The sequence below is a fragment of the Pristis pectinata genome, chromosome 13 (genome assembly GCF_009764475.1).
Source record: "Pristis pectinata isolate sPriPec2 chromosome 13, sPriPec2.1.pri, whole genome shotgun sequence".
In the NCBI taxonomy this organism is placed as follows: Eukaryota; Metazoa; Chordata; class Chondrichthyes; order Rhinopristiformes; family Pristidae; genus Pristis; species Pristis pectinata.
Genome location: NC_067417.1, coordinates 41,786,301 through 41,811,534, shown reverse-complemented (window position 1 = coordinate 41,811,534; position 25,234 = coordinate 41,786,301). Strand labels below are relative to the sequence as shown.

The window sequence follows — 25,234 nt, the reverse complement described above, 5'->3', positions numbered from 1 at the left end:
GGAACGTGTCGTGCTGCTGGTGCAATGAATGTAGATAGTGACATCTCCCGATTGTATTCACTGAACATATTACGTAGAAAGTATTGTTACAGTATAATGTTAGGCAAAAACGCTCGGTTAGCAGGCGCTTCAAACCAGCGCTCTCCGGTAACTGGTACTGCGGAGGGAGCACCCGGGCACCATCGGGGAGGGAGTGAGGGAGCCCCAGGGTGACGGAGGCAGGAGTGAAGGAGACCCCGGGCAGCATCGAGGTAACACCTGGGCCGGAATCAGTGCAGCACTGAGGGAGGGTCCGGTCTCCCACTGCCACTCTGCACCGCCGATGTTTTCCCTTCCCTGCTGGGTAAAGCCGAGTGCCCCTCACCGCCACCTCACTGGGACGGGGTGTCGAACACTGTCCGCGGGAGTTCAGTCAATAGTCGTGTTACTTTGCCTGTTACAGTTCTCCAAGTTGCCACATCAGTGGACGGTTTGACCGGGAAACCGCGCCAGGTCGTTACATAAAAGTTAATCGCCAAAGGTGAGCAGTATTACCCGATGTACATCTGCTCCTCAGCCAAACACCGACACCAAATGTCCGAACCAGGCAGGAGAACCAAGCAACCACATCTGGAGTCTGAACCAACCTTACTCTACACATTTCCAGTCTGAACTCTTTAGATTGGAATGAACCAGGTTATATGAACAAAAATCTTCACATTACAGCAAGTTTGCATGGGGAATGGTTATGGTAACCAAAGATAAACCTCATTACAACACAGGCTGGAACTGACACCTGTGGAGATACACATTATCCCTGCAAAATTTCCATCTTCTGTTTAAATAGATGCAGCTGTCACCATGAACTTAATTATAATAAACCGTAGAAAAATATAAAAATAGTATATTTCTTGTAAAGTTGCTCAGGTAAGTCAGAGGATATATTATTGTGAAATAAGGGCACTGCTATGCCGGCGCGTTACATAACGTTGGTCGCACTTTCTAATTCCACTCTGCTCAGGGTGGGAAACTCGGCGAGCTGATTGGTGCGGTCAAACCACAAAGGCGCGGCCTCCTTGTGACTGACAAGGAATCGAACCTATCAGCAGGATGGAAAACGATGGCAACATTTCAACCAAGTTTTCCGGCACCTGAAGGGAACATTTGGGAATTACAGCAGCAGGTGATTTTGGGAATAGACGTGGAACAAGTTAAACATTGTTTTTAACCATAAATTTACAGTTAGGTGTAAAATTGGAAATAGCATTTCAAATCCAACTCACCATTGGTTACTATCTGGTCACTTCGAAATCATTTGTACCTTTCAAACACATCGAGTAATTTGAGTCCTCAGACGGCCTCTGCTGGCTACTTACTCACTGAATGTTATTGACTTGATTGTCCCGTTGTAGCTCACCAGCTGGATACCTGAATAACTTCTGAGTTCAACCAATCACAATTCCGTCTCCTTCAAGTGCTGATTGCCAGGCACCCAATTACAAAGATGACACTATTAGTTATTCTGACCGAACGACCATCCAAACAAAGAGAAATCAAAGATTTTCGCGCTGATTTTTAGGGCAAATTGAAACTACAAATGTTGCTCTTAATTAAAGCTTATAAACAGCAGGAGATTTTGAGAAAATCGTTTTACAGCACAGCTGGATGCAGCATCACTTCCATTTCTTCTTTATTTATCTGATGTGTCGTTTGTAGTTTGATCTTTGGACGGTCGTTTTATAGCGCAGTACCACAAGAATATGAAAAACCCTGCAAAGGTTCAAGAAAATGGCATCGAGATATTAAACATGATTTAGAATTTGTCTACAGCAAATATTGGATAAGCTAGTTGTTTAGAACTGATAAAAATATGAGATATTAAATATACCCTCTGGGTATCCTTTAATATAAAACATTTTGCAATTAATTCCCTTCATTATTGAAAAATAATTGACACATTAATGAATAAGGTAATAAAATTGCACGGCCATAACTACATGAGTTACTGTTGTGTGACTGCGAATTTATATTGTCACAACATACCCGGCAAGTCATTCACTAACCTTGCAAGGAGTTTAAGATGCAAAACAGGTACATTTGGACCACGGTCATTGGTCCATAGGAAAAAAATGCCAAAGCCCACGTGATGCCCAGCAAATAACTGAGACCGAGGACCGTCCACAGATCCTTCCGCACAGATTTTGACCCAGAATTGTTTCCTTTCCGCATCTGAGCGAGCTTGACACAGACGGTGATCAGCATTGTTAGGTTCCCAAGCCATATAATGCCGAAAAAGCCACAGTTTGTAACATAATGGACGGTATAATTTGTTATCCAGCACCTGTTTGAATATATAAACCATGAAGTATTCAATTTACAGCTTTAATTTGGAATTCATTTTCCATTGCATCCAGTGTTTGGATCCACTGCCGAACTGGCTCCAAACCTTTGGACTAATTCTTTTTCACCAAATGGGTACTGAGCACTGAGCACTGAACACTCAGCACTGAGCACTCAACACTGAGAACTGAGTACTGAGAACTGAACATTCAGCATTCAGCACTCGACACTGAACACATAACTGAGTACTGAACAGCATGGAAACAGGCCCTTCAGCCCACAATGTCTGTGCCGGCCATGATGCCAGATTAAACTGATCTGGTCTACCTGTGTATGGAGTATATCCCTCCACGCCCTGCCTGTTCATGTGCCTGTCTAAGTGCTGCTGAAGGCTTACTGTCTCATCTTCTTCCACCACCTCCCATGGCGGCACTTTCCAGGCACCTACTTCTCTCTGTGTCCTGCCTGGGAAATCTCCTTTACACTTTCCCCTAACACATAAACCTATGCCATCCAATATTAGACATTTCCACCCCGGGAGAAAGGCTCTGATTATCTACCCTGTCTGTGTCTCTCATAATTTTATTTACTTCTATCAGGTCGCCCCTCAGCCTCTGACGTTCCAGAGAAAACAATCCAAGTTTGCCCAACCTCTCCTGAGAGCTAATGCTCTCTAATCCGGGCAACATTCTGGTGAACTCCTTCTTCACTCCCTCTGAAGCCTCCACACCCTTCCTGTAATGCAGTGAGCAGAACTGCAGACAGTACTCCAAATGTAGCCTAACCAAAGCTTTATACAGCTGAAACATGACTACCTGACTTTTATACTCAATGCCCTAACCAACCACTCCAAAGTGATATCTAGTGCAAAAATGCATATTGAATAGATCAGGATTTAATTGAATTCTTTTCCTATATTTCAGATCCAGCATTTGTGACGGGGGTGAGAGGTGGGGTGGGGGGGGGGGCGCGGGGGGAAGGGAGGGAAGAAAATTAGTTCATTTAAGTGAGGACATGGAACGTTGATAAGTAACCTCCTCATATAACATGCTACATGCTGCTCTACACATAAGTCGCTCCTTTGTCCATGGACACGAAATGGCAGATATTGTGCAGCATTTGTCAATCTAACACTGAGTTACCAATGAATAATCTCTCACTGTTCCTCACAGCTCTTCAGTTCTCCCTCCATTACCTATCCTGCCCCAGTCCTGCTCCCTCCATCACCTCTTCCCAAATGCTTTACTGGCTTACTGCTCACCCTCCAATGTGTCTCCATGATAAAGAGTGCCAGTGGGATGTTTGACAGTTGGGACCACATAGTTAAACTTGATCCTGTTTCCCCCAAGTCCCTGGCAGATTTCCCTCTAACCATCAAGGTGGTAATGTGGTCACCATGGACTGCCCAATGTCAGCTGACTCAGAACCTGAGGGCATCCTTGCCTGCGTGACTCTCTGGACATCTAGTTCAGCTGAAATTCTTGTCACAGGACTTAACAGTGGAAGAAAGTCAAGTATCAACATTATTGCTCTTGGCATGGTTAACAGGACCTACATTGAAACTGAGCTGTTATTGTCCTGTGTTTTGATATGAAACTGGCCATAATTGTTCTTGTCCACTGCAATACACAAAGACACCACCACAGCAGGGATGCCTGTCAATAGAAGAAAAGGACATGCATTCATCATGAAATCAGTATTTAACAAATATAATTCACCAAGTCCCTCGTTGAGAATGTTCTGGAATAATTGCTTTATTGATTTGAGGACTGACGCTGGACACAAACTATTTTTCAATTATTTCATTCAATTCATGCTCAGGAATAGCAGATGTGAGATGAAGACGAATGACCTCTTAACAAAATATTCTTTAAATCCATTGTTAGACAAGGCACCAAACTTTACAATTGGATTATTCTTGCAGATCCCCAGGTAAGCTGCCTGAGTGAGATTCACAATTCAGCACCATTTACTGTGATGTTAAAGAGTGCCAGTGGGGTGTTTGACTGTGGAGTACAACATAGTTAAAGCTGATCCTGTTTGCCCCAAGGTCCAGACGTTGGAGGGTGAGCAGGAAGCCAGTAAGGCATTTGGGTAGAGGTGGTGGAGGGAGCAGGACAGGGGCAGGAGAGGTAATGGAGGTACAGTTAAATAGCTGTGTGGAACAGTGAGAGATATTCTTCAGTGACTCAGTACTGGAGATGAGGGGGTTAGCCTGTGTGGAGAGATTGAGTCACCTGGGACAATACTCGCTGGAATTTAGAAGGGATCTTATAGAAACATATAAAATTATGAAAGGGATAGATAAGATAGAGGCAGGAAAGTTGTTTCCACTGGTAGGTGAGACTAGAACTAGGGGACATAGTGTCAAGATTTGGGGGAGTAGATTTAGGGCAGAACTGTTTTTCCCAGAGCATAATGAATCTATGGATTTCTCTGCCCAGGGAAGCAATAGGGGCTACCTCATTAAATATACTTAAGACACAGTTAGATAGATTTTTGCAAAACAGGGGAATTAAGAGTTATGGGGAAAAGGCAGGTAGGTGGATCTGAGTCCACGGCCAGATCAGCCATGATCTTATTGAATGGTGGAGCAGGCTCGACGGGACAGATGGCCGACTGTTGCTCCTGTTTCCTATGTTCTTATGTACTGTTGAATGATGGGCAGTTTTGTGATTCAGACTACAAGCTCAGCAGAAATGGGTTAAACCTGCCCAGGAGTTGTGGACCAATGTTGCAACATTAGTTTGTAGCTTGACCCAATTTCAAATACCTGGAGACAGGGTAATTAATAAAGAAGTGGGTGATAACAGTGTCTGAGCTGACAGTCAAGGGCCAAACTGAGTGCTCATGGTGTGGAGCTCCAAGAGGCGCCCTGGTGTTTCAGGAGGGGAGTTGCAGATCAGTTACACTGGAGTCTGGATGCAGTGCCTTTCAATCAGTTGATTGCTTCAACACTGGCAGAGACACAATCCAACAGCAGTTGGTTTCATGGGGGTTTTTTGGCTGTAGAGAAATGTGACATTGGTTGGAACAGTTATAAGTATTGCTCAGTTGATCAGGGGCACACCCAGTAAGATTCACGGGTTGTCCAGGCGTAGCCGTCTCCACCCCTCACCACCTTCCCATCTAGTGTTTGGCTGCATATTACATGGGCAAAAAATGCCTGGGCTCCTGTACAAAATGTACTGTACACTGCAAAAGAGACAAGGTTCTGCTGTGCCTGTGGACTCACCGGCTTCCTTCTCCTGTGCCAGGAATTTCCCATCTTTTTGTGAAAGAGATTGTGCAATTCCTAGGTTCGAACCTTTACAGCTGGGAAGAAGTCAGGGGGCGGAAAACCCTCTTCCCTTCCACCCCTGTAATACTGGAAATTCTCACCAAATGGATGGGCTTCCCTTCAACGTTTTTGTCATGACGGTAATTTGGGAAAAGTTGTATCAAACATGGTAGAAGTTAGGGAAAAACTGAAAAACTATTGGGAGGGAGAGGGATAGAAAGAGAGATGGAAAGTGGGGGGAGACAGAGAGAGAGAGAGAGAGAGAGTGAGTGAGAGAGCAAGAGAGAGAGAGAGAGAGTGAGTGAGAGAGCAAGAGAGAGAGAGAGAGATTAATAAAACCATCATAATATAAAATAGAAACTGCTATTGTAATGAGTAGAAGGCAGCATAGAACAATTTAAAACTTCTGGGAAAGGAGAGAGAGTGTCTGAAATTCATAATCCATGCTCGAACAATGAACACAGGAGTCTGGTTGAAATGTTGCAGAAATACTTTAACATGTTAGGCACTGGGATGAAATTAAAACTCAAGCAAAGTGGTCTCAGAATCTCAGCAGGGAGAGAAAAAACATGGCATGTGTTGGAAGCAGCTGAGACACAGAGCCCAAGGCAAATGTGTGGATGTGTCGGAAGGTAAGAAGGCAATGATGTCATTCAGCCTTCCTCTCTGAATGTTGCACCATTACCAGCAACAATTAAATAATGGGAAACAAATGCAGGAGAAGTAAATGAATGACTTTAATGTTTGAACCAACTCATTAGCTAGTAGCATCTTGCATGATATGAAGTAAACTAAGCTTGTAATCTCATAACTGATACCAACTCCAGAAATGGGAGATATATAGGTCTCATGATGGTGTTATGTTTAGGAGCACAAATACTTCACTGACATTAGGTATCTGTCCATCCTGTGCTATATGGAAAATATTCTGTTCGACCAACTGATGTTCTATGTGTAAAGCACAAAGTGTCATCACAAAGTGAAATAAATAACCCAATACTCACCCCAACCCAGAAAAGCCAGTTTTTGTATGTAATGTTTGATATAGGTGTTGAACACTTTGATCAGCATCAGGTAGAGATGAAGTCCTTCAATTGCCATCCATGTTAACGTGCACAGCAATGAATAGTGAAGGAACACCGCGATAGTCTTACAGAGACCTTCGATCATCAGCTTACTAAGCCACTCATTGGTCAGGAAAGTCACGTCGAGGAGAAAGCAAGCAATGCAGAGGTTAATGTGGATCTTGGTGGTGTGATCACCTTTCCTCTTCCTGAAACAAAGAGATAACCAGATACAAACACTGAGAGCTACTGTCATACTTCTAGAGGTTTTCTGACCCTACAGACATAATCTCACAAGTAAACAGACAATTCAGCTTTACAGCACTGTTCACCGTGTAGGAGTCTGCTTTAGTCACTTTCAAAGGGTTGTGTGACTGTCAGGACAAGAGGGAGGGTGGGAGATGTGGTGGACTGGAGAACCAGGATTCAGAATTGTGTTCACTGAAGGCACGGCCTCTTCCAGACAGAAGACAGCTCTCAGCATTGACTCCTAATGTTCTCTTCCTGCCGCCCTTCCCCTCTCCTGCCTTCTCTCCACCCCCTGCCCCCTCCCCACCCCCTGCCCCTCCACCTGTTCTCCCTCTGCTCCCGTTCCTCAGTCCTTTCTGTGTGATTGCAAGGATGAGCCACGTTCTGCAGAATGCAGTGACTGAGAGCCACTGTGCTGCCAACCTCCTCCGGAGCATTGCACACATGCAAACACTTCATAAACACGCCTGGAACTAACAGCAAGGCTTTTGTTCTTCTTGTGTGGGATCCACACTGGAACCAGAGCTGAGTGGTCAGAGAATCGATCACCCCTTTGGTTTGAAGGGGTGACTCAGGAAGGGGGCACAGCCGGATGACAGCTGTTGACACACAAGGAGTTAACCTTCACCTGGAACCGGACATGTTTGCACATCAGCTGATGTTCATGACAAACAACAGCACCCCACATCAGCAGTAACGCAGAGTCAGTGCACAGCAATATATTGGTACTGCTGAGGTAGGGTGCTACTGGTTGTCCTGGTATGGTGAGGGCAGCTTTGAGATGGACCAGCATCCCCTCGTTTCCTCTTCCTTTAATGTCAGCTGATGTGCAAACATTCCCTAAGCAGTGATCAATTCCCTGACCACCCAGCCCCTGATTCCGGTGTGGATTCCCTCAGTTAATGTCATGCATCCAGGAAGTAATGAGCAGTCAGCTTTTGGCACAGAGGAGACCTCTGTCAATCTATCCTGTGTTGAAAAGGAATCATCAATTACTGGCAGCTTAGCTGTCAAATGGTTGTTAAAGTAGTTAGTGGCAGTGTCGTTGTTGGGTAATTTGTACAGAGATAATTAGTGGCAGTGTTGTTGATGGGTCATTTATACAGAGATATTTAGTGGCAGTGTCGTTGTTGAGTAATTTGTATAGAGAGAGTTAGTGGCAGTGTTGTTGGGTATTTGTACAGAGATAGAGACAGCGAGAGTGATGAATAATCAGAGCGTCTATTTCTCTAACGATATGTGGAGAGATAAATAGGAGGATGAGAGGAGACATGATAGAGGTGTACAAAATATTAAGAGGAATAGATAGAGTGGACAGCCAGTGCCTCTTTCCCAGGGCACCAATGCTCAATACAAGAGGGCATGGCTTTAAAGTAATGGGTGGGAAATTCGAGGGAGATATCAGAGGAAGGTTTTTTACCCAGAGAGTGGTTGGGGCATGGAATGCGCTGCCTGGGGCAGTGGTGGAGGCAGGTACATTGGTCAAATTCAAGAGATTGCTAGATAAGCATATTGAGGAATTTAAAATAGAGGGATATGTGGGAGGAAGGGGTTAGATAGTCTTAGGAGAGGTTTAAAGGTCGGCACAACATTGTGGGCCGAAGGGCCTGTATTGTGATTCTATAAATAGAAGCCTCACGGAAGAGATTGATTTGCAAAACACACAAGTTGGTGTGTGGACTGAAGATACTACAGGGTGCAGTCTGATCAGAGATACTCCAGCAGGAATCACTGGACAAGAGGACCTGACTCACCTGATCACACAGTAAAGGAGTACTGTCACAGCTGAGAAGATGGCAGAGATCCCACAGCCAATCTTTGTGATGTACGTTAATGCGACCACATCACTTTCATCCAGAGTGTTGTCCTGGCGTAGGTCCTTTGGGAAATAATGGTGAACACCGAGCAATGATTGAACCCATTCTCACTCTGAGTTCTTTATTCATGGAGGTGATTTAAATGATTGCGAATAAAGTCATTTGAATATTAACAATGCCGGAGGTGCATGTCATGTAAAGTGGAAGTGTTGCTGGGAGGGAGGCTGGTCCCAGACAGCAGCTCTAACACATCTACTGTTCATGCTGAAATAAGGCCCAGATGTACCCACACTTGCCAGTGAGTGAAGTGGGCGAGAGGAGAGCTGGGTAATCCTCAATACCTAATGACTCCATCCAGATTTGGGATGGGAGGTTGGACAGGTTCCGTACTGTGTGGGGAGACTCCCTCAGGTCAGTATATTTCCACAGGGTGATTCGGTAAGACAGCTGACATCGTGGACCTTGAAGGATGGGAGGGCTGGCGGGTGAAGCTGAAGTGTCGGAAAGAGGGAAGATGGAAGGGGCCGGCTCAGTAGCACAACTGGTAAAACCCCTACCTCACAGTCCCAGTGACTCAGGTTCGACCCTGACCTTGGGTACTGTCTGTGTGGAGTTTACACCTGCTCCCTGAGGCCACGTGGGTTCCCACTGCCTCCTTCGGTTTCCTCCCACATCCCAAAGTCATGCAGGTTGGTAGGTGAATTGGTCACTGTAAACTGCCCTGGTGTGTAGGTGAGTGGGTATTATCTGGGGGGCATTGAGGGGAACATGGGGAGAATATAATGAGATTACTGTAGGATTGGAGTAAATGAGTGCTGGTGGTCAGCACAGACTTGGTGGGTCAAATGGCCTGTTCTGTGCTGTATGAACCAACAACTCTACAACTCCATGATTGATTCAGAGACTGACAGAGGTGCCTTCTGGAGATGACAGACAGACTGCCGTCCCTTATCTCTGGGGGACAAACACATGCATAACTTACCAGTAGCACAGCAAAGTAGCTGAGGTGGTTACACACACAAATGGTTTGATTACCCTCGACTGTTGTATTACAGCCCGTGGAATTCCAGCAGTCTGAGATGTTGTCTGTAACATTAGTTTGTGGTATAGAGATTACACTTCAAGTAGGTTTCCTAACACTGACTGAAACATTTAAACTGGCCTTCAGCTTACCGTTGTCATTTTCAAACCAGAATACGCACTGATGTGATCCATTCTGAAATAAATGGATTTGTTTGGTTAGTTTGTATTTTACCAGAAACCTCTTGCAATGACTGTTCAGCAATGAATGTGCCATTGTGGGTACCAGGGTCTATAGAAAAGAATCCTTGTGCTACAACTGAACTAAACCGCTGATTGATAAGATCATACAACTGAGCTGTGTATCTCCATTATACAGGGTCCCACTTTCCTGCTTAACTCTTTTTAATGTCATGTAAACATCAGCAAGAGCATCACTTCCTGATATTGTTAACAAGATCGAAAACAAATGTAGAAAAGTCTCAAGAAATCGAGCGATGTTCTGAAAACATTTACAATGAATCTCACAGAGCTGGATTTCCATTCGGGGTGCCACGGTAGAGCTGCTGCCTCACAGCTCCAGAGACCTGGGTTTGATCCTGACCTCGGCTGCTCTCTGTGTGGAGTTTGCACACTCCCTCTATGACAGTGTGGGTTTCCTCCAGGTGCTCTGGTTTCCTCCCACATGCCAGAGATGTGCGGGTTGGCAAGTTAATTGGCCAGTGTAAAATGCCTTAGTCTGTAGGTGAGTTATCGAGTCATAGAGTCAGAGAGCAATACAGCGTGGATACAGGCCCTTCAGCCCAACCAGTCCATGCCCACCATGATGCCCACCCATCTGGTCCCAATTTGCTGCATTCAGCCCATATCCCTCTAACCCCACCCCTCCATGTACCTATCCAAGCGATTCTCAAATGATTCTACTGTTCCTGCCTCAACCACTTCCTTGGCAGCTCATTCCATATACTCACCATCCTTGGTGTGAAAAAGTTGCCACTCAGGTCCCCTTTAAATCTTCCCCCTCACTCTAAACCTATGCCCCCTAGTTTTGGACTCCACGACCCTGGGGAAAAGACTGAAACCATCCACCTTATCTAAGCCTCTCATAATTTTAAACATTGTGATTAGGTTGCCTCTCATCCTCCAACATTCCAAGCAATAAAGACCTAGCCTGGCCAACATCTCCCTAGAACTCAGGCCCTCTGGTCCGGCAACATCCTCAAATCTTTTCTGCACTCTTTCCAGTTTAACCACGTCTTTCCTATAACAGGGTGACCAAAACTGTCCACAGTACTCCAAGTGCGGCCTCACCAGCGACTTGTACAACTGCAACATAATGTCCCAACTCCTATACTCAATGCCCTGACTGATAAAGGCCAGCATGCTAAACACCTTTTTCACCACCCTGTCTAGCTGTGACGCTGTTTTCAATGAACTATGCACTTGTACTCCTAGGTCCCTCTGTTCCATTACACCCACTATTACCCTGCCATTCATAGTACAAGTCACACGCTGGTTTAACTTTCCAAATTGCATCACTTGACACTTATCGGTAGTGGAATCCATTTGCCACTCATCGGCCCACTTCCCTAACTGATCAAGATCCCCCTGCAATCTACGATAACTTTCTACACTATCAACAACACTCCCTAATGTTGTGTCATCTGCAAACTTACTGATCAAGCCTTGTGCATTTGCATCCAAATCATTTACATAAATAATGAATAACAAGGGTCCCAACACCGACCCCTGCGGCACACCACTACTCACTGGCCTCCATTCTGAGAAACAACCTTCAGCTGCCACCCTCTGCTTCCTACCTCTGAGCCAATTTTGAATCCACCCAACTAGCTGTCCCTGGATTCCATGGGACGTAAACTTCCGGACCAGCTACCATGCGAGACCTTGTCGAAGGCCTTGCTGAAGTCCATTAGCAACGTCCACTGCCCTACCCTCATCTACCTTTTTGGTTACCTCTTCAAAAAACTCTAAAGGGTTTGTCAAGTGTGACTCTCCACCCACAAAGCCACACTGACTCCTCCTAATCAGACTCTGTCGATCCAAATGCTGGTAGATCCTGTCCCTCAGAATTCCCTCCAGTAACTTCCCCACTACTGATGTCAGACTGACCGGCCTGTAGTTCTCTGGCTTGTCCTTGCTGCTCTTCTTAACAACAGAACAACATTGGCCACCTTCCAGTCTTCAAGAACTTCACCAGTGGCTAACGACGAAGCAAATATCTCCACAAGGACCTCTGCAATTTCTTATCTAGCCTCCCACAAAGTCCGAGGATGCACTCAATCAGGCCCTGGGGATTTATCCACCTTAGTGCATTGTAAGGCTGCAAATATCTCCTCCCTGGTAATATGAGTGTTCTCCAAAACATCTCCACTTGTTTCCCTGATCTCCTGAGCAACCATGACTTTCTCTTCAGTAAACACCGAGGAGAGTTGACGAATCTGGGAGAGTTGATGAGAATGTGGGGAGGAGAAAAAATAGGATAAGTGTGGAATTAGTGTAAATGGGTGGTTGATGGTCGGTGCAGACTCGGTGGGACAAAGGACCTGTTTCCGTGACGTATCTCTCTGACTCTATTCCACCCAATGCCAATATAGAGTGGAGTAAGACTACTTGTTCAGGGCAGTCCCATTGTCTTGCTTCACTGCACTGAGGTATATAGAATTGGAGCCTCAAAGTGCACCCAAACTGATTTACTTCAACGTGAATATGTTAGCGTCAAAGCACCAACAGTAATGTGCATGGATAGAAGTAGATGCAGCAGCTCAAGTATATGGGAATTAATATGACAATTTTGAGGGGATTGAACATAGAAGGTGATTTATTGATACACAGGAGCTGTTTACAAATTGTTTAGATAGAATGAACCAACATGTAAGTTATCCTCTATCCAGGGTGGTTAGTGTTTGGAATAAGCTGTCAATGCTGAGTAGAACAACTGGGGTACACTAAACCAAGTGGGTTGTTATAATGAGTGACTGGGTAATAAAAGGTAAAACTTCAATTGACTTAAAGACCTTTCATCGTTCTTGAACGTTTTTTCTGAATTACTGACAAAATTCTTACCGGAATTGTGTTACCGTGATTAATCTTAATAGTCACACCTTCTGTTAAGTTCTGAATGCTTGTGTTTCCCACAAAAATTCCAAACACTTGTTGATTTAATAGTGTGCTATTATTTTCATCCTGCAGAGAAATAAACCGCGAGTCCTTTCAGCAAGGTACTGTGTTGAAGAACAAGGCATGAGATATTTTTAACACCTTAGGAATAAAAATATATTGCCCAAAAACCTGTGGCCAACTTTGCACTTCTCTCTGTGGTGGACCATCACAAATTAGACAGGGATGTAGATTCACATGGCTCCAGCATTGCTCCAGAGTTTACGTCCTCCGAACCCAAACAAGAACCACAAGGAAAGGCCTTAACGTGGGAGGCGGTGAAGTCAGGGGAGAGAATCATATAAACTGACTACCATAGGCACCTGGGCCTTTCCAACTGAATGGTAGCAATGTAGGCTGACAAAAAGTCTCATTTCATGGCACCTGAACATTTATACAGGCTTCAATAGCACTTTTGAACATTTTACCTCAAATAGCTCGGTGTCATTAAATACAGAAAAAATGAGCCTTGATAGGTCATTTTGTTGCTCTTCAGCTCTCTCAGACAGTTCGGCTGGAAGGATCACCTCTACATCAGCATCCTGATTATCACTGGTTTGTTCACCAACCTATGCAAGACAAAAGGAAACCATTTCACCGTTGCCTATGTATTCTGTTGATAATGGTACAGATTTAACACCACCTGATCTGATCGTTAAGTCGGAAGGTCTTAGAATCACAGAGAAATACCACATGGAAACAGGTTCTTCGGCCCATCTCATCCATGCCAACCATGGTGCCCACCAAGCTAGTCCCATTTGCCCGCATTTGGCCCATATCTCTCTAAACACCCCCCTATCCATGTACTTGTCCAAGTGTCTTATCAGTGTTGTTACTGTACCTGCCTCAACAGTTTTTCTGGCAGCTTATTCCATAAACGCACCACCCTCTGCATGAAAAAGTTGCCCCTCAGGTCCTTTTAAAACCTTCCCCCCTCACCTTAAGCCTATGCCCTCTAGTTTTTGGTTCCCCTTCTCTGGGAAAAAGCCTGTGTGCGTTCACCCTATCAAAACCCGTCGTGATTTTATACACTTTTCTAAGGTTACCAATGTTTTAAGATCTCTTAATAAGATCTCTTACGTTCCAAGGAATAAAGTCCTTGCCTGTCCAACCTCTGCCTATAACTCAGGCCCTCTAACACAGAGAAATACACGTTGATTCATTTTGATGGAACATTGAAAATGGCACACAAATGCCATCTGCTTGCTCCTACAAGGCTAATAACAACAGAGACATTTGAATGAGTGATCTGAAGATTGGTTGTGTGTGTACCTGCAGCAAAGGTTGAAACTTTGTGAGTTACTTGAACTTACCCGCAATGAATTAGAAATCAGTCTTATTTTTTGTCCTTTGGGGACTTCCTTTTTTTTCCAAACTTTATATTCTCTGTGTATTTCTGTGGTATCTTCATTCTTTAAATCCATGCATAAAAATAACGCTTTCAAGCACTTCCTTTTGAGTCTGTGAAATCAGAAGATATGAAAATATATAAACAGGAATGTAACAGGTGAAATCATGGCTGTCTCAGTGAATGGGAGGCTAACTGGCTTCATCTCAATTCAGTTCCTTTGCTCTTTCATCCCTTTCACTATTTTCTCTGCCTCGCCCCCACCTTCATCAGCACTATTGATGAGAACCAGCCACCTTCACTGGAACATCAGTACAATCTTGTGATTGAATAGGCAGGTGGCTTTTGGGTAGGTAGGTTCCAGTAAACACTACGTAACTAACAGAGTAAGGATTAGCTGCATGTACTCACCGCTGATGCTACACTCACACATCTGTTTCACACACATAACACACGTATACACACACACACACACACATACAAACACACACACACACAAAGACACACGCCATGCAGCAGACATAACACACCCAAATACACACCACAAAACACACACGTAAACACACGCACACACTCAAACACACACCATGCAGCAGACATAACACACACAAGTACACACCACAAAACACACTCATCACCATGCATTGCACAAATACACACAGAAACACATATACACACAATACAGAAACACATGCACCACATGCATACACACAAACACACACATGCAACACATATACACATATCACATACCCACACAGAGCGCACACAAACACACACAGCATGCACAGATAAACACACACACACACACACACACACACAAACACACACACACACACACACACACACACGCGCACACACACACACACACACACAGATTGCACCCATCATGGGCCCAGAATCAACGATCAACGGTTGACATGGGTCTCAGTATAACACAAACTAAAATCCTCCCCTCTCTCAGGATGACAGCATTTACACTCCCAACATCAATACTTTGATAGAACCTTCACACAACAATATAGATCCACAAATGCCTTGTCAGATTAAGTGAACTATTTCCAATGACATCATCAGGCTGTTGCTGGGATGAGTGGGATGTCCTATCAGTTGTGGCTAAAGAAATTGGATCAATATTCTTTGAAGAATGAAGGGTGATCTTATTGAAAAGTATAAAATCCTAAGGAGACATGATACAGAAGATTTTGAGACTTAAACAAGTTGCAAAATGCATCATAAATTATGAGAACAAAATTCTTAAGGGGTCCTATTTTCTCTGATCACAATTCTTCTTCAGCCGTGAATGTTCATACTCCATATCAGACATCAGTAGAAAATATTATTCAAAGTAAAAAAATGCTTCTTCTCAAGATGCCTCTGTCTTGGATAGATTGGTTTACTGTACCCATTGGGAACATCTGAAATGAAATGGTAGAGAAAATTGTTTGAAGTATTTCAGAAGTAATTTGTGTTTCTGTTGTTTTTACTTCTTCACACTTTTCTCCTCTGTTAAGCAGTGGTTAAATGGGTCAGGGCAGCACAGCAGTGTAGCGGTTAGCGTAACGCTATTACAGCGCCAGCGACCATAGAACCATACCATACAGCACAAAACAGGCCCTTCAGCCCACCATGTTGTGCCGTCGACCTGGGTTCAATTCCCGCTGCTGCCTGTGAAGAGTTTGTACATTCTCCCTGTGTCTGCGTGGGTTTCCTCCGGGTGCTCCGGTTTCCTCCCACATTCCAAAGATGTACGGGTTAGGAGCTGTGGGCATGCTATGTTGGCGCCAGAAGCATGGCAACACTTGCGGGCTACCCCCAGCACATTCTTAGCAACACAAAAAGACATATTTCACTGTCTGTTTTAATGTATATGTGACTAATAAATAAATATCTTAACAACAATTCTTACGAAGAAATGAATGTATGGTGCTTGGCAGCAAGGTCAGTTTTACACTGAGTGCAATCCATGCCTAGTATGAGGAATTGGAATTTGTTGGTCGAGAGAGCAGGAGTGTTCAGTTATTCAAGGGAGAGGTGCCGTCTCGTATTTAACCGAAAATACAGAGTTAAATTAAGAAGAAATTAGCGGGCGTTTAATCACTAACCCTGAACCTAATGCAAAAATAACAAGGAAAAGGGTGGTTCAATTCAGGTAACAAATTAAAAATCAGCATGTTTATAAAGGGACTATGGAAGAAAGAGAGTATTACTTAGATCATAGATGGGCAATTGAGAACTGTTCCCTGAGATGTGGGAATTTCATGACCTGTGTCTCCAGAGGACATGGTGCATAAGCAGTGCCTCCATTTGATCACACTCAAGCTTAAGATTTCTGAAGTCCTTGTGGAGCACTAGGGAGAGTGAGATTTCCCTGGATCGTATGTTCCAGGAAGTAGGCAATCTGCAGATAGAGAGGTAAATGAGTGGCCGCCTAAAAGGCAGGAAGAGGAAGGTACAGCAGCAGCCCTTCCCAATTTGGTTCTCAGCACTGGAGGCAGATGGAGGTGATGACACCTTGGTGGAGGGCAGTGCAGATCATGGCACTGAGGACCAAGGGACCACACGGGGAGCACAACAACTTGTAAAGCTGCAGATGTGACCAGAAATGCAGTGAGAATGGATTTAACTAAAAAACAAAAACATGAAAGGGGTCAGACAGTTGTACTGAAAAGTGGCCTTCATACATAAAAAACGACCTAATCCCAGCCTGCCAAGAAGACCCAAGGGGATTTTAAGTGAACTTTTAAAGCTGTCCATGAGCTGAAAGAAGGTTGGAGCAACTCTTCACACAGAGACACAAACGGGATGGAGAGTGCGTCGTTGAATTTAAGTCAACTGTTTCCTTCTCTGAGCCACTGTGGTATGAGCTGCCCACAAGGTGCACAAATCCACAGAGAATCAGCCATCAGAGTTCTACTGAGTTTGCATTCATCCCCAGATGCTCAGATCTTTGCTGGAGTGAAACCAATCATCAGCCCTCCAAAATCCCGATAAACCCAGAACTCTTCCAATGGTCAAATCATCAAACAGGGTGGCGTTGCCTCGAGAACGTTAATTCACTGAGGTGGCTGGTAAAGATGGATCATGGAGAGCGACAATTGATAACAGAATATTAAATCCGATTGCTCCAGCATATGGCCCAACTGTCCACTGTGGTAGGCACAAGAGACTGCAGGTGCTGGAAGCTGCGGCAACAAATAATCTGCTGGAGGAACTCAGTGGGTTGAGTAGCATCTGTGGGGGTAAAGAAATGATGCCGCCATTGATGTCATCTGAGAAGTGAAGATGTTCCTGGGAGAGGGGGTGTCTTATGCAGGGAGACTGGGTGCACAAGATCTACATTCTCTAGAGTTTTGAAACATGAGCGATAATCTCATTGGGATGTGCGAAATTCTTTGCCATTCCATTGTAGAGCAAGAAAGCTCAATTTCTGACAGATCTACTCTTTTTTGCCGATCTTTTGATCCTTCTGTTGTACCCTCAGTCAATTAGGTAAAGGAACTGAAGGAGGGCTGAGATTCCTTGAAACATTTAAAAATTAAGTCACAGATCACTGCAGTTCTGCTGTTGACAACAGACCTCCCATTACCTATCATGGATCGTGGAGGTGAACAAAAAACAGTGCAAATGTCGAGATTCCAAAATAAACTTTCATAATAATTGTGAACCATTATGTTTCATGAACCATTTCGTTTCACCGATGCCTCTGCACATGCTGTTCACTAACGGCATTTGGTGTTTTACCTCATTTGCTTATTTAAATCATTATCACCCAGAAATTTAATTACAGCTAATTAGTCAAACCATGCTTATTCATGCTGTTACAGCTAAGCTACAATATTCCATTGTGCTCCTAACTGTGTCAGATCACTTTGAGGAGACAAGCTCGGTTTCCTCTGTCATTGCATGATTGGTGACTCAGTACAGGGCAACTATGACTCATTCGTGTGCTAACTGACCTCAGGACTCCAAGCCTTAAAGGGCAAACTGTCCAGTCGGTCACAACACCACAGGAAGCGGAAGTGTTGCTTCTTTCTGAAATGACTGTGAAGAGCGGCCATGGAGAGGGGGAGCATGCCCACTGTTTCACTGACATGGACCTCGATGTCCTTGTAGATGAGACGGCTATTTGGAACCATGACCTCTTTATGAGGGTTGTCAACAGGACCCCCAAGATCACAGGTGAAATGGCAGGGAAGGCAGAAGTTAAAGCAGAAAACGCTGAAAACACTCAGCAGGTCAGGCAGCCTCTATTGAAAAAGAAAACAGTTAATGTTTCAGGTCTGAGACCCTTTGTCAGAACTGGAAAGAGAGAAAAACAATTTAGTTTTTAGAGGCAGGGAAAGTGGGAGAAGGCTGTGTAGAACAAACAAACACCGCAAGGGTGAGACCAAATGGGATAATGGGGGCAGTCACAAACGCATGAAGCTTTTTTGCCTGTGCAACATGTTGTTAATACTCAGGCAGTGGGACGTACAGTGGCATGCAAAGGTTTGGGCACCCCTGGTCAAAATTTCTGTTACTCTGAATAGCTAAGTGAATAAAAGATGACCTGATATCCAAAAGGCATAAAGTTAAAGATGACACATTTCTTTAATATTTTAAGCAAGATTACTTTTTTATTTCCATCTTTTACAGTTTCAAAATAACAAAAAAGGAAAAGGGCCCGAAGCAAATGTTTGGGCACCCTGCATGGTCAGAACTTGGTAACACCCCCTTTAGCAAGTATCACAGCTTGTAAACGCTTTCTGCAGCCAGCTAAGGGTCTTTCAATTCTTGTCTGGGGGATTTTCATCCATTCTTCCTTGCAAAAGTCTTCTAGTTCTGTGATATTCTTGGGCCGTCTTGCATGCACTGCTGTTTTGAGGTCTATCCACAGATTTTTGATGATGTTTAGGTCGGGGGACTGTGAGGGCCATGGCAAAACCTTCAGCTTGTGCCTCTTGAGTAGTCTATTGTGGATTCTGAGGTGTGTTTAGGATCATTATCCTGTTGTAGAAGCCATCCTCTTTTCATCTTCAGCTTGTTTACAGATGGTGTGATGTTTGCTTCCAGAATTTGCTGGTATTTAATTGAATTCATTCTTCCCTTTACCAGTGAAATGTTCCCTGTGCCACTGGCTGCAACACAAGCCCAAAGCATGATCGATCCACCCCCGTGCTTAACAGTTGGAGAGGTGTTCTTTTCATTAAATTCTGCACCTTTTTTTCTCTAAACATATCTGTGCTCATTGCGGCCAAAATGTTCTATTTTAACTTCATCAGTCCACAGGACTTGTTTCCAAAATGCATCAGGCTTGTTTAGAAGTTCCTTTGCAAACTTCTGATGCTGAATTTTGTGGTGAGCATGCAGGAAAGTTTGGAGAAAATAGTGGAGCAGAAACAGAAACCCCGTTTCTCTCTTCACAAACGCTACCCGTCCTGCTGAATATTGCCAGCAGTTTCTGTATTTATTTCAGATTTCCAGCATCTGCAGCATTGTGATCTGGACACACTGGTTGAGGAGTTGGGGAGAAAGAGAGAGGCCCAATGCTTGCTGGAGCTGTGGCAGCCATCCCCTGTCATGGTGAAGTGACAGTGGGAGGAGATCGCTCATGAGATCAGTGTTGGAGTAAAGCATTGCGGACGGTGCAGTGTGGGAACGATTCAGTCACCTCTCACACATGGTCACAGTTGGTAAGCAGATTGTAGGGACCCAACTCCCAACCAGAGCACCACTGACCTCACCCTGTGCTCTGTACCAGGCACCATAATTACCTGAGATGGGAAATTACTGCACAAATCTGGATGTCACATTCCTACAGATTGCAATCACTTACAAAGTATTTCATTCTGATTTACTTGAGGAAAACGTGTAGCTGAGAAAGGAGGTGAATAATTGCAAGATGTCTGAGCTTTCCTTAGTCTATGTATTGGTATGTGTCATAAATTTGGTTAAAAAGGATTCAAAGAGATGGGAGTTTCTCATGGTGTTAAAAGTTAAGTTACTGACCTTTGTTGTTCTGACAATTTTCATTGCAACATTTATCTGCAGAGACAAAAAGAAAGAGCCACTGTTAGGGAGTTGCTGCAGCCCTGTGACTCCTTGGGAGGCTGTGGATGTTCAGTTGCTGCATAGATTCAATGCACAAGTGGAAAGGATGTTGGGTCTCAGCTGGACTGGGGATGTGGGGATTACAAATAAAAACGGGCATTGAGGTGGAACATCAATGATGCTCTCAGTAATTGGCAGAACAGGCTCGAGGAGAGGAGTAGACTTGCCCTGATGTTAACACTCTTTCCCCCTACATTCTATGTTGTATAGCAAGGGCCCATGTGTGCTGAAAATATTCAAATCTTCCCCTCAGGAAAGGGAGTGACATGATTCTAATATTTGTCCCACATCCAACATAATGGAGGATGAGGTTCAAATAATTCACCCGATTGCTGGTTGTTGGATCTTTCTGTGCATATCGAGCTGCCACCTTCCTCTCTATTACACCAAGGATCATCCTCTCAGGTGACTCACTCTGAACTGTACTTGGAAATCCTGAGGTAGGTCTTTCAAATTGCGAGATCTCTACGCCTTTCCAACTCTCGGGCTGAAAAATAGTGACTACTTTTCACTTTTTTATTCAACCCTTGGTTAGTAATGGATACAAGGAGCTAGAGGACCCTAATGACAAGATGGATTAAGTCACCAGCACTCTAATGACACACAGATATTTTATCCTGTGGAGATAAAAAGAGAGAGTGGTTAAAGGTGGAAATCTGAAATTATTGCATTTCACTGCTTCTGAAGCCATGACATTATGATAATCATGAAATATTTTCTCTTCTCTGATAGTCAGTGAGTTGCATTTCCTTGACAACCTGCATATTAATTTTTTGAACTCACTTGTGTTAATTTGGGTTCGCTGGGAAGTCCGCATTTTACGAGCGTCCTTCACACCCCTTGAGAAGTTGGCAGAGGGGCCACTCTTGACCCAATAGGTGTGGGGAAGGATCTGCAACAGTGGGGTGAGGTGGGAGGGGCAGGAGGCTGAGTGATACCACGGTGGAGTACAGCTCCATTTCCAAGTCAGGTTAGCAGGTGTCCTGGAGCTGAACTTGTATTTGGTTCTGATGAAGTGCAATTTTGCTCTTGCACTTCCAGGGCACGAGGTCACGGGTTAGGTCGCAGCCAGCTTTAGGGAATCCTTGGGGTTCAGTACATCAGAGGGCTGTGGATGCTCAGTTGCCCCTTGGATTCAGTACACAAATCAATAGGAGTTTTGATCTCAGCAGAAGCAGGGAATATGTGGGTAGGACATAGAATCTGGCATTGAGGTCAAACATCAACTCTGACCACACTGGTTGGCAGGAGAGGATCTGAGGACTAAGCTTCTTCAGCTGCTAATTCTGATGTTTCTCTTTTCCATGTTGTACATCAAGAATCCGCCTGCACTGAAACAATCCTGTGCTTCCACTCAAGGACGGCAGTGGCATTGTTTTAACCTTTGTTCACATCCAACATTATAGAGAATGAGGTTCACATAATGCACTCAACAGGCACAGGTCTGTAATTGTGTTACACTGGGCACAGTACCAGTGGGCAGTCTGTCCTTTTATATCACTCGGACACTGGGCTGTGGGAGCAAGTTGATCTTTAAACTCGGATGCACTACTGATGGGCATGGGTTGTCGCTGTATAATGGGTGCATCCTGTACTGGTGGGGACAGGTCAGAATCTGTGAAACACAGATGTAGTGCAGTGATGGATATGGGTCTGGCTCCATATGATAGTGTGTGCACAGACATTCAGTTACTCATCAGGAATTTGAATAAGATTTTTAAATTAAATAAGATTTAATTTAATGCCATCACTTTTATCTCCGAAGAACATAGATGGACAGAAACATTAACCCCATGTCTCCCTTCACATACGCTGCCCCTCCTGCTGAATATTGCCAGCAGTTTCTGTATCTATTTCAGATTTCCAGCATCTGCAGCATTGTGCTGTTTGGTGTGGATCTGGACACCATGGCTGAGGAGTTGGGGAGAAGGAGAGAGGCCCAATGCTTGCTGGGGATCTGGCAGCCATCCTTGGTCATGGTGAGGTGACAGTGGGAGGAGATCGCTCATGAGATCAGTGGTGGACTAAAGCACTGCGGACATGGTGCAGTGCGGGAACGATTCAGTCACCTCACACTCATGATCACAGTTGGTGAGCAGATTGTAAGGTCCCACTTCCCAACCAGAGCACCACTGACTTCACACTGTGTTTTGTACCAGGCACCATAATTGCCTGAGAATGGAACTTACTGCACAAATCTGGATGTCACTTTCCCCCAGATTGCAATCACTTCCAAAGTATTCCATTCTGCTTTACCTCAGGAAAACGTGGAGCTGAGAAAAGGGATTCATAATAGTAAAAGTTCTGAGCTTTCCTGACTCTGTCTAATGGCATGTGTCATAAATTTGGTTAAAAAGGAAAGGCGTCAAAGGGCTGGAATTTGCTCATGATGTTAAAAGTTAAGTTACTGATGTTTGCACTTCTGTGTATCTTCTTTCATGTAACACTTCGCTGTAGAGAGAATAAGAAAGCCACCGATAGAGAGTTGCTGCAGCACTGTGAATCTGAGGGGAAGCTCACACTTTACATTTCCTGTAAATTTCATCTCACTCATCTTAAACCTGTGCCTTCTCTTTCTAGACTCCCTTGTCCTCGGAAAAGATTCTGACTATCTCTACTTTCTATGCCTCTCATAATTCTAGAAAACTCTATAATGTCACTCCTGCGGCTCCTACTCTCCAGTGAGAATAAACCTTCTTTCCAGGTAACATCCCCCTGAATCTCTCCCGCACTCTCTCCATTGCTGCTACATCCTCCCTGCAGTGTGGTGACCAGAACTGTCCACAATACTTGATCAATGCTCCCAAGGATCCTGCCATTTGCTCCACAATCCTTCCAGATTTTGAATTCCCAAAGTGCCTGGATTCAGTTCCATGTGCCATCGACCTGACCGACCTTCCAGCTGACATATCCTTAGACAGCTTTCTTTGCTATGAAACTTCACCAATTTTCATGGCTTCTGCAGACTGACCAATCAGAACCCCTACATTCTCATCCAAGCCATGTATATACATTACAAACAAAAAATTTCCCAGCACCGATCCCAGTGGTGCACCACTTGTTACAGACCTCCAGTCAGCAAATCACCCATCCAGCACTACCCTCTGCCTCCCATCACCAAGGTCACTGCATTCACTTTATCTCACATCCAACATCATAGAGGAAAGCTTTAAATAAATCACCGAACTAAAAGTTGTGGATCTCTAAGTCTTTGCAACACTTGGGCTGAACAAATTACCATTTTTCATCTTTCTATTCTACCTGTGGGTAATAAAGAACTCAAGGATCTGGAGGACCCGAATGACAATAAAAATTAAATCTCTGACCATTTGATGCTCTGTTGGTGCCATGGAGATAAACAAAATGAGTAGTCAGAGCATTGGAAATCTGAAATAATTCAATTTCATTGATTAGGAAGCCATGGCATTATTCACATCAACCAATATTTTCACTTCTCCATTTCTCAGAGGTTTCCTTTTCCCTGACAACTTGTGGTTTGTTGAGATTCATCGTAAATTTGTTTAAAAATGGAAGGATTCAAAAAATGGGAAGTTTCTCATGCTGTTAACATTTAAGTTACTGAACTTGGCAGTTGTTCCCTCTACCTCCATTCTCGCAACACTCCTCTGCAGACACGAAAAGAGTGACTCTTGTCAAGGAGTTGCTGCTTGCTGTGACTCTGAGGGGAAGCTCACCCCTCAGGTCTCTGTTAAATTTCACCTCACTCATCTGAAACCAAGTTCTAGACTAACGTCCTCAGGAAAAGAGCCTAACCATCAATCCTATCAATGTCCCTCCTAAGTATAGAAGACTCCATAAGAGCCTGAGACTCCTATGCCCCAGTGAGAGAAGGAAACCTAACCTATACAATCTCTCCTTATATACAGCACGTTTCATAAGCTTAAGATATTCCAAGTGTCTTACATATTGTGGGATACTCCTGAAGAGTTGACTCAGGCATGTTAAGAAGGCACATTTCTCCAGCTAAGACAGAGGAACGTTGAATACAAGATGCACAGGTCATTCACATAGTCCTAACAATTGTAAAAACATGAAAGCTTTCAAACGTATAACACAAATAAGAAATAATGTGTCTTACCAGATATCACTCCAATAATGAAGACAAATAAAATAATGCTTCCTATTTTCCAAATGTATGTGCGTATCCTTGGGTTCTCCATTGTGCAAGTATGATCTGGCTAAAGAGATAAAAACAATGAATTCAAACAAATAATATCATGTGGAAGGTGTTTCTAATTTAAATGACAATTGGAATTTTTTTTATCCAGATGCAGCATTGCACAAAATTCGATGCAGCCTGCATAATTAGCATTCTGCCTTCTGATGAACATTTCTTGGCTTAAATTGAAACCAGAATGTGTTGTGTTCTTGAAGTCACTGGGATTGGACAGTTTTCAGTGGAGGCAGAGGCAAATTAAATAAACTGCCTCTGAAAATTCAAAAAGCTCCCAATACTGTCGTCTGCCTGCCAATCCACTCTGGTACTAACCCTGTCTTAAATTGTGGGGTCATTTCTTTTAAATTCCTATTGAAATAATAAAAAACAGTAAATGTTGTAAATAATCTGCAGGTCTGACATTATCTGTGGAGAGAGGTACAGTTCACATTGGTGATATTTCAGCAGAATGGAAACAGTTAGAGAGAGGCAAATATTACGACTGAGAGAAACCGGGGAGGTTGGGCAAAAGCCGTGTTGGAGGTGGCGGAATAGGAGAAGGTTGTGGGAAATATAAACAAAACACATCTTGAAATGTCAAAAGGCGAGGCGACTTTTGTCAAACTCATGTTGATCTTCACCAGGAACGTTCAAGGGGCCAGAGAGACAAAGACTTCAGAATGAGGTTGAAAG

General features: G+C 44.0%; 1 protein-coding gene across 1 annotated transcript in view; it reads right to left on the bottom strand.

Moving 5' to 3' along the window:
• Positions 1-1,669: 1,669 nt before the first annotated feature.
• Positions 1,670-25,234, bottom strand: part of LOC127577494 (adhesion G-protein coupled receptor G2-like) — a 55,783-nt gene continuing 32,218 nt past the window's right edge. Inside the window, exons 4-11 of the mRNA XM_052028721.1 lie at positions 13,355-13,495; positions 12,834-12,953; positions 9,874-9,945; positions 8,667-8,791; positions 6,604-6,872; positions 3,875-3,974; positions 2,043-2,320; positions 1,670-1,749 (exon numbers count right to left, since the gene is read on the bottom strand). Of these exons, the coding sequence (XP_051884681.1) occupies positions 1,670-1,749; positions 2,043-2,320; positions 3,875-3,974; positions 6,604-6,872; positions 8,667-8,791; positions 9,874-9,945; positions 12,834-12,953; positions 13,355-13,495 (1,185 nt within the window). The remainder of the gene's footprint in view (positions 1,750-2,042; positions 2,321-3,874; positions 3,975-6,603; positions 6,873-8,666; positions 8,792-9,873; positions 9,946-12,833; positions 12,954-13,354; positions 13,496-25,234) is intronic.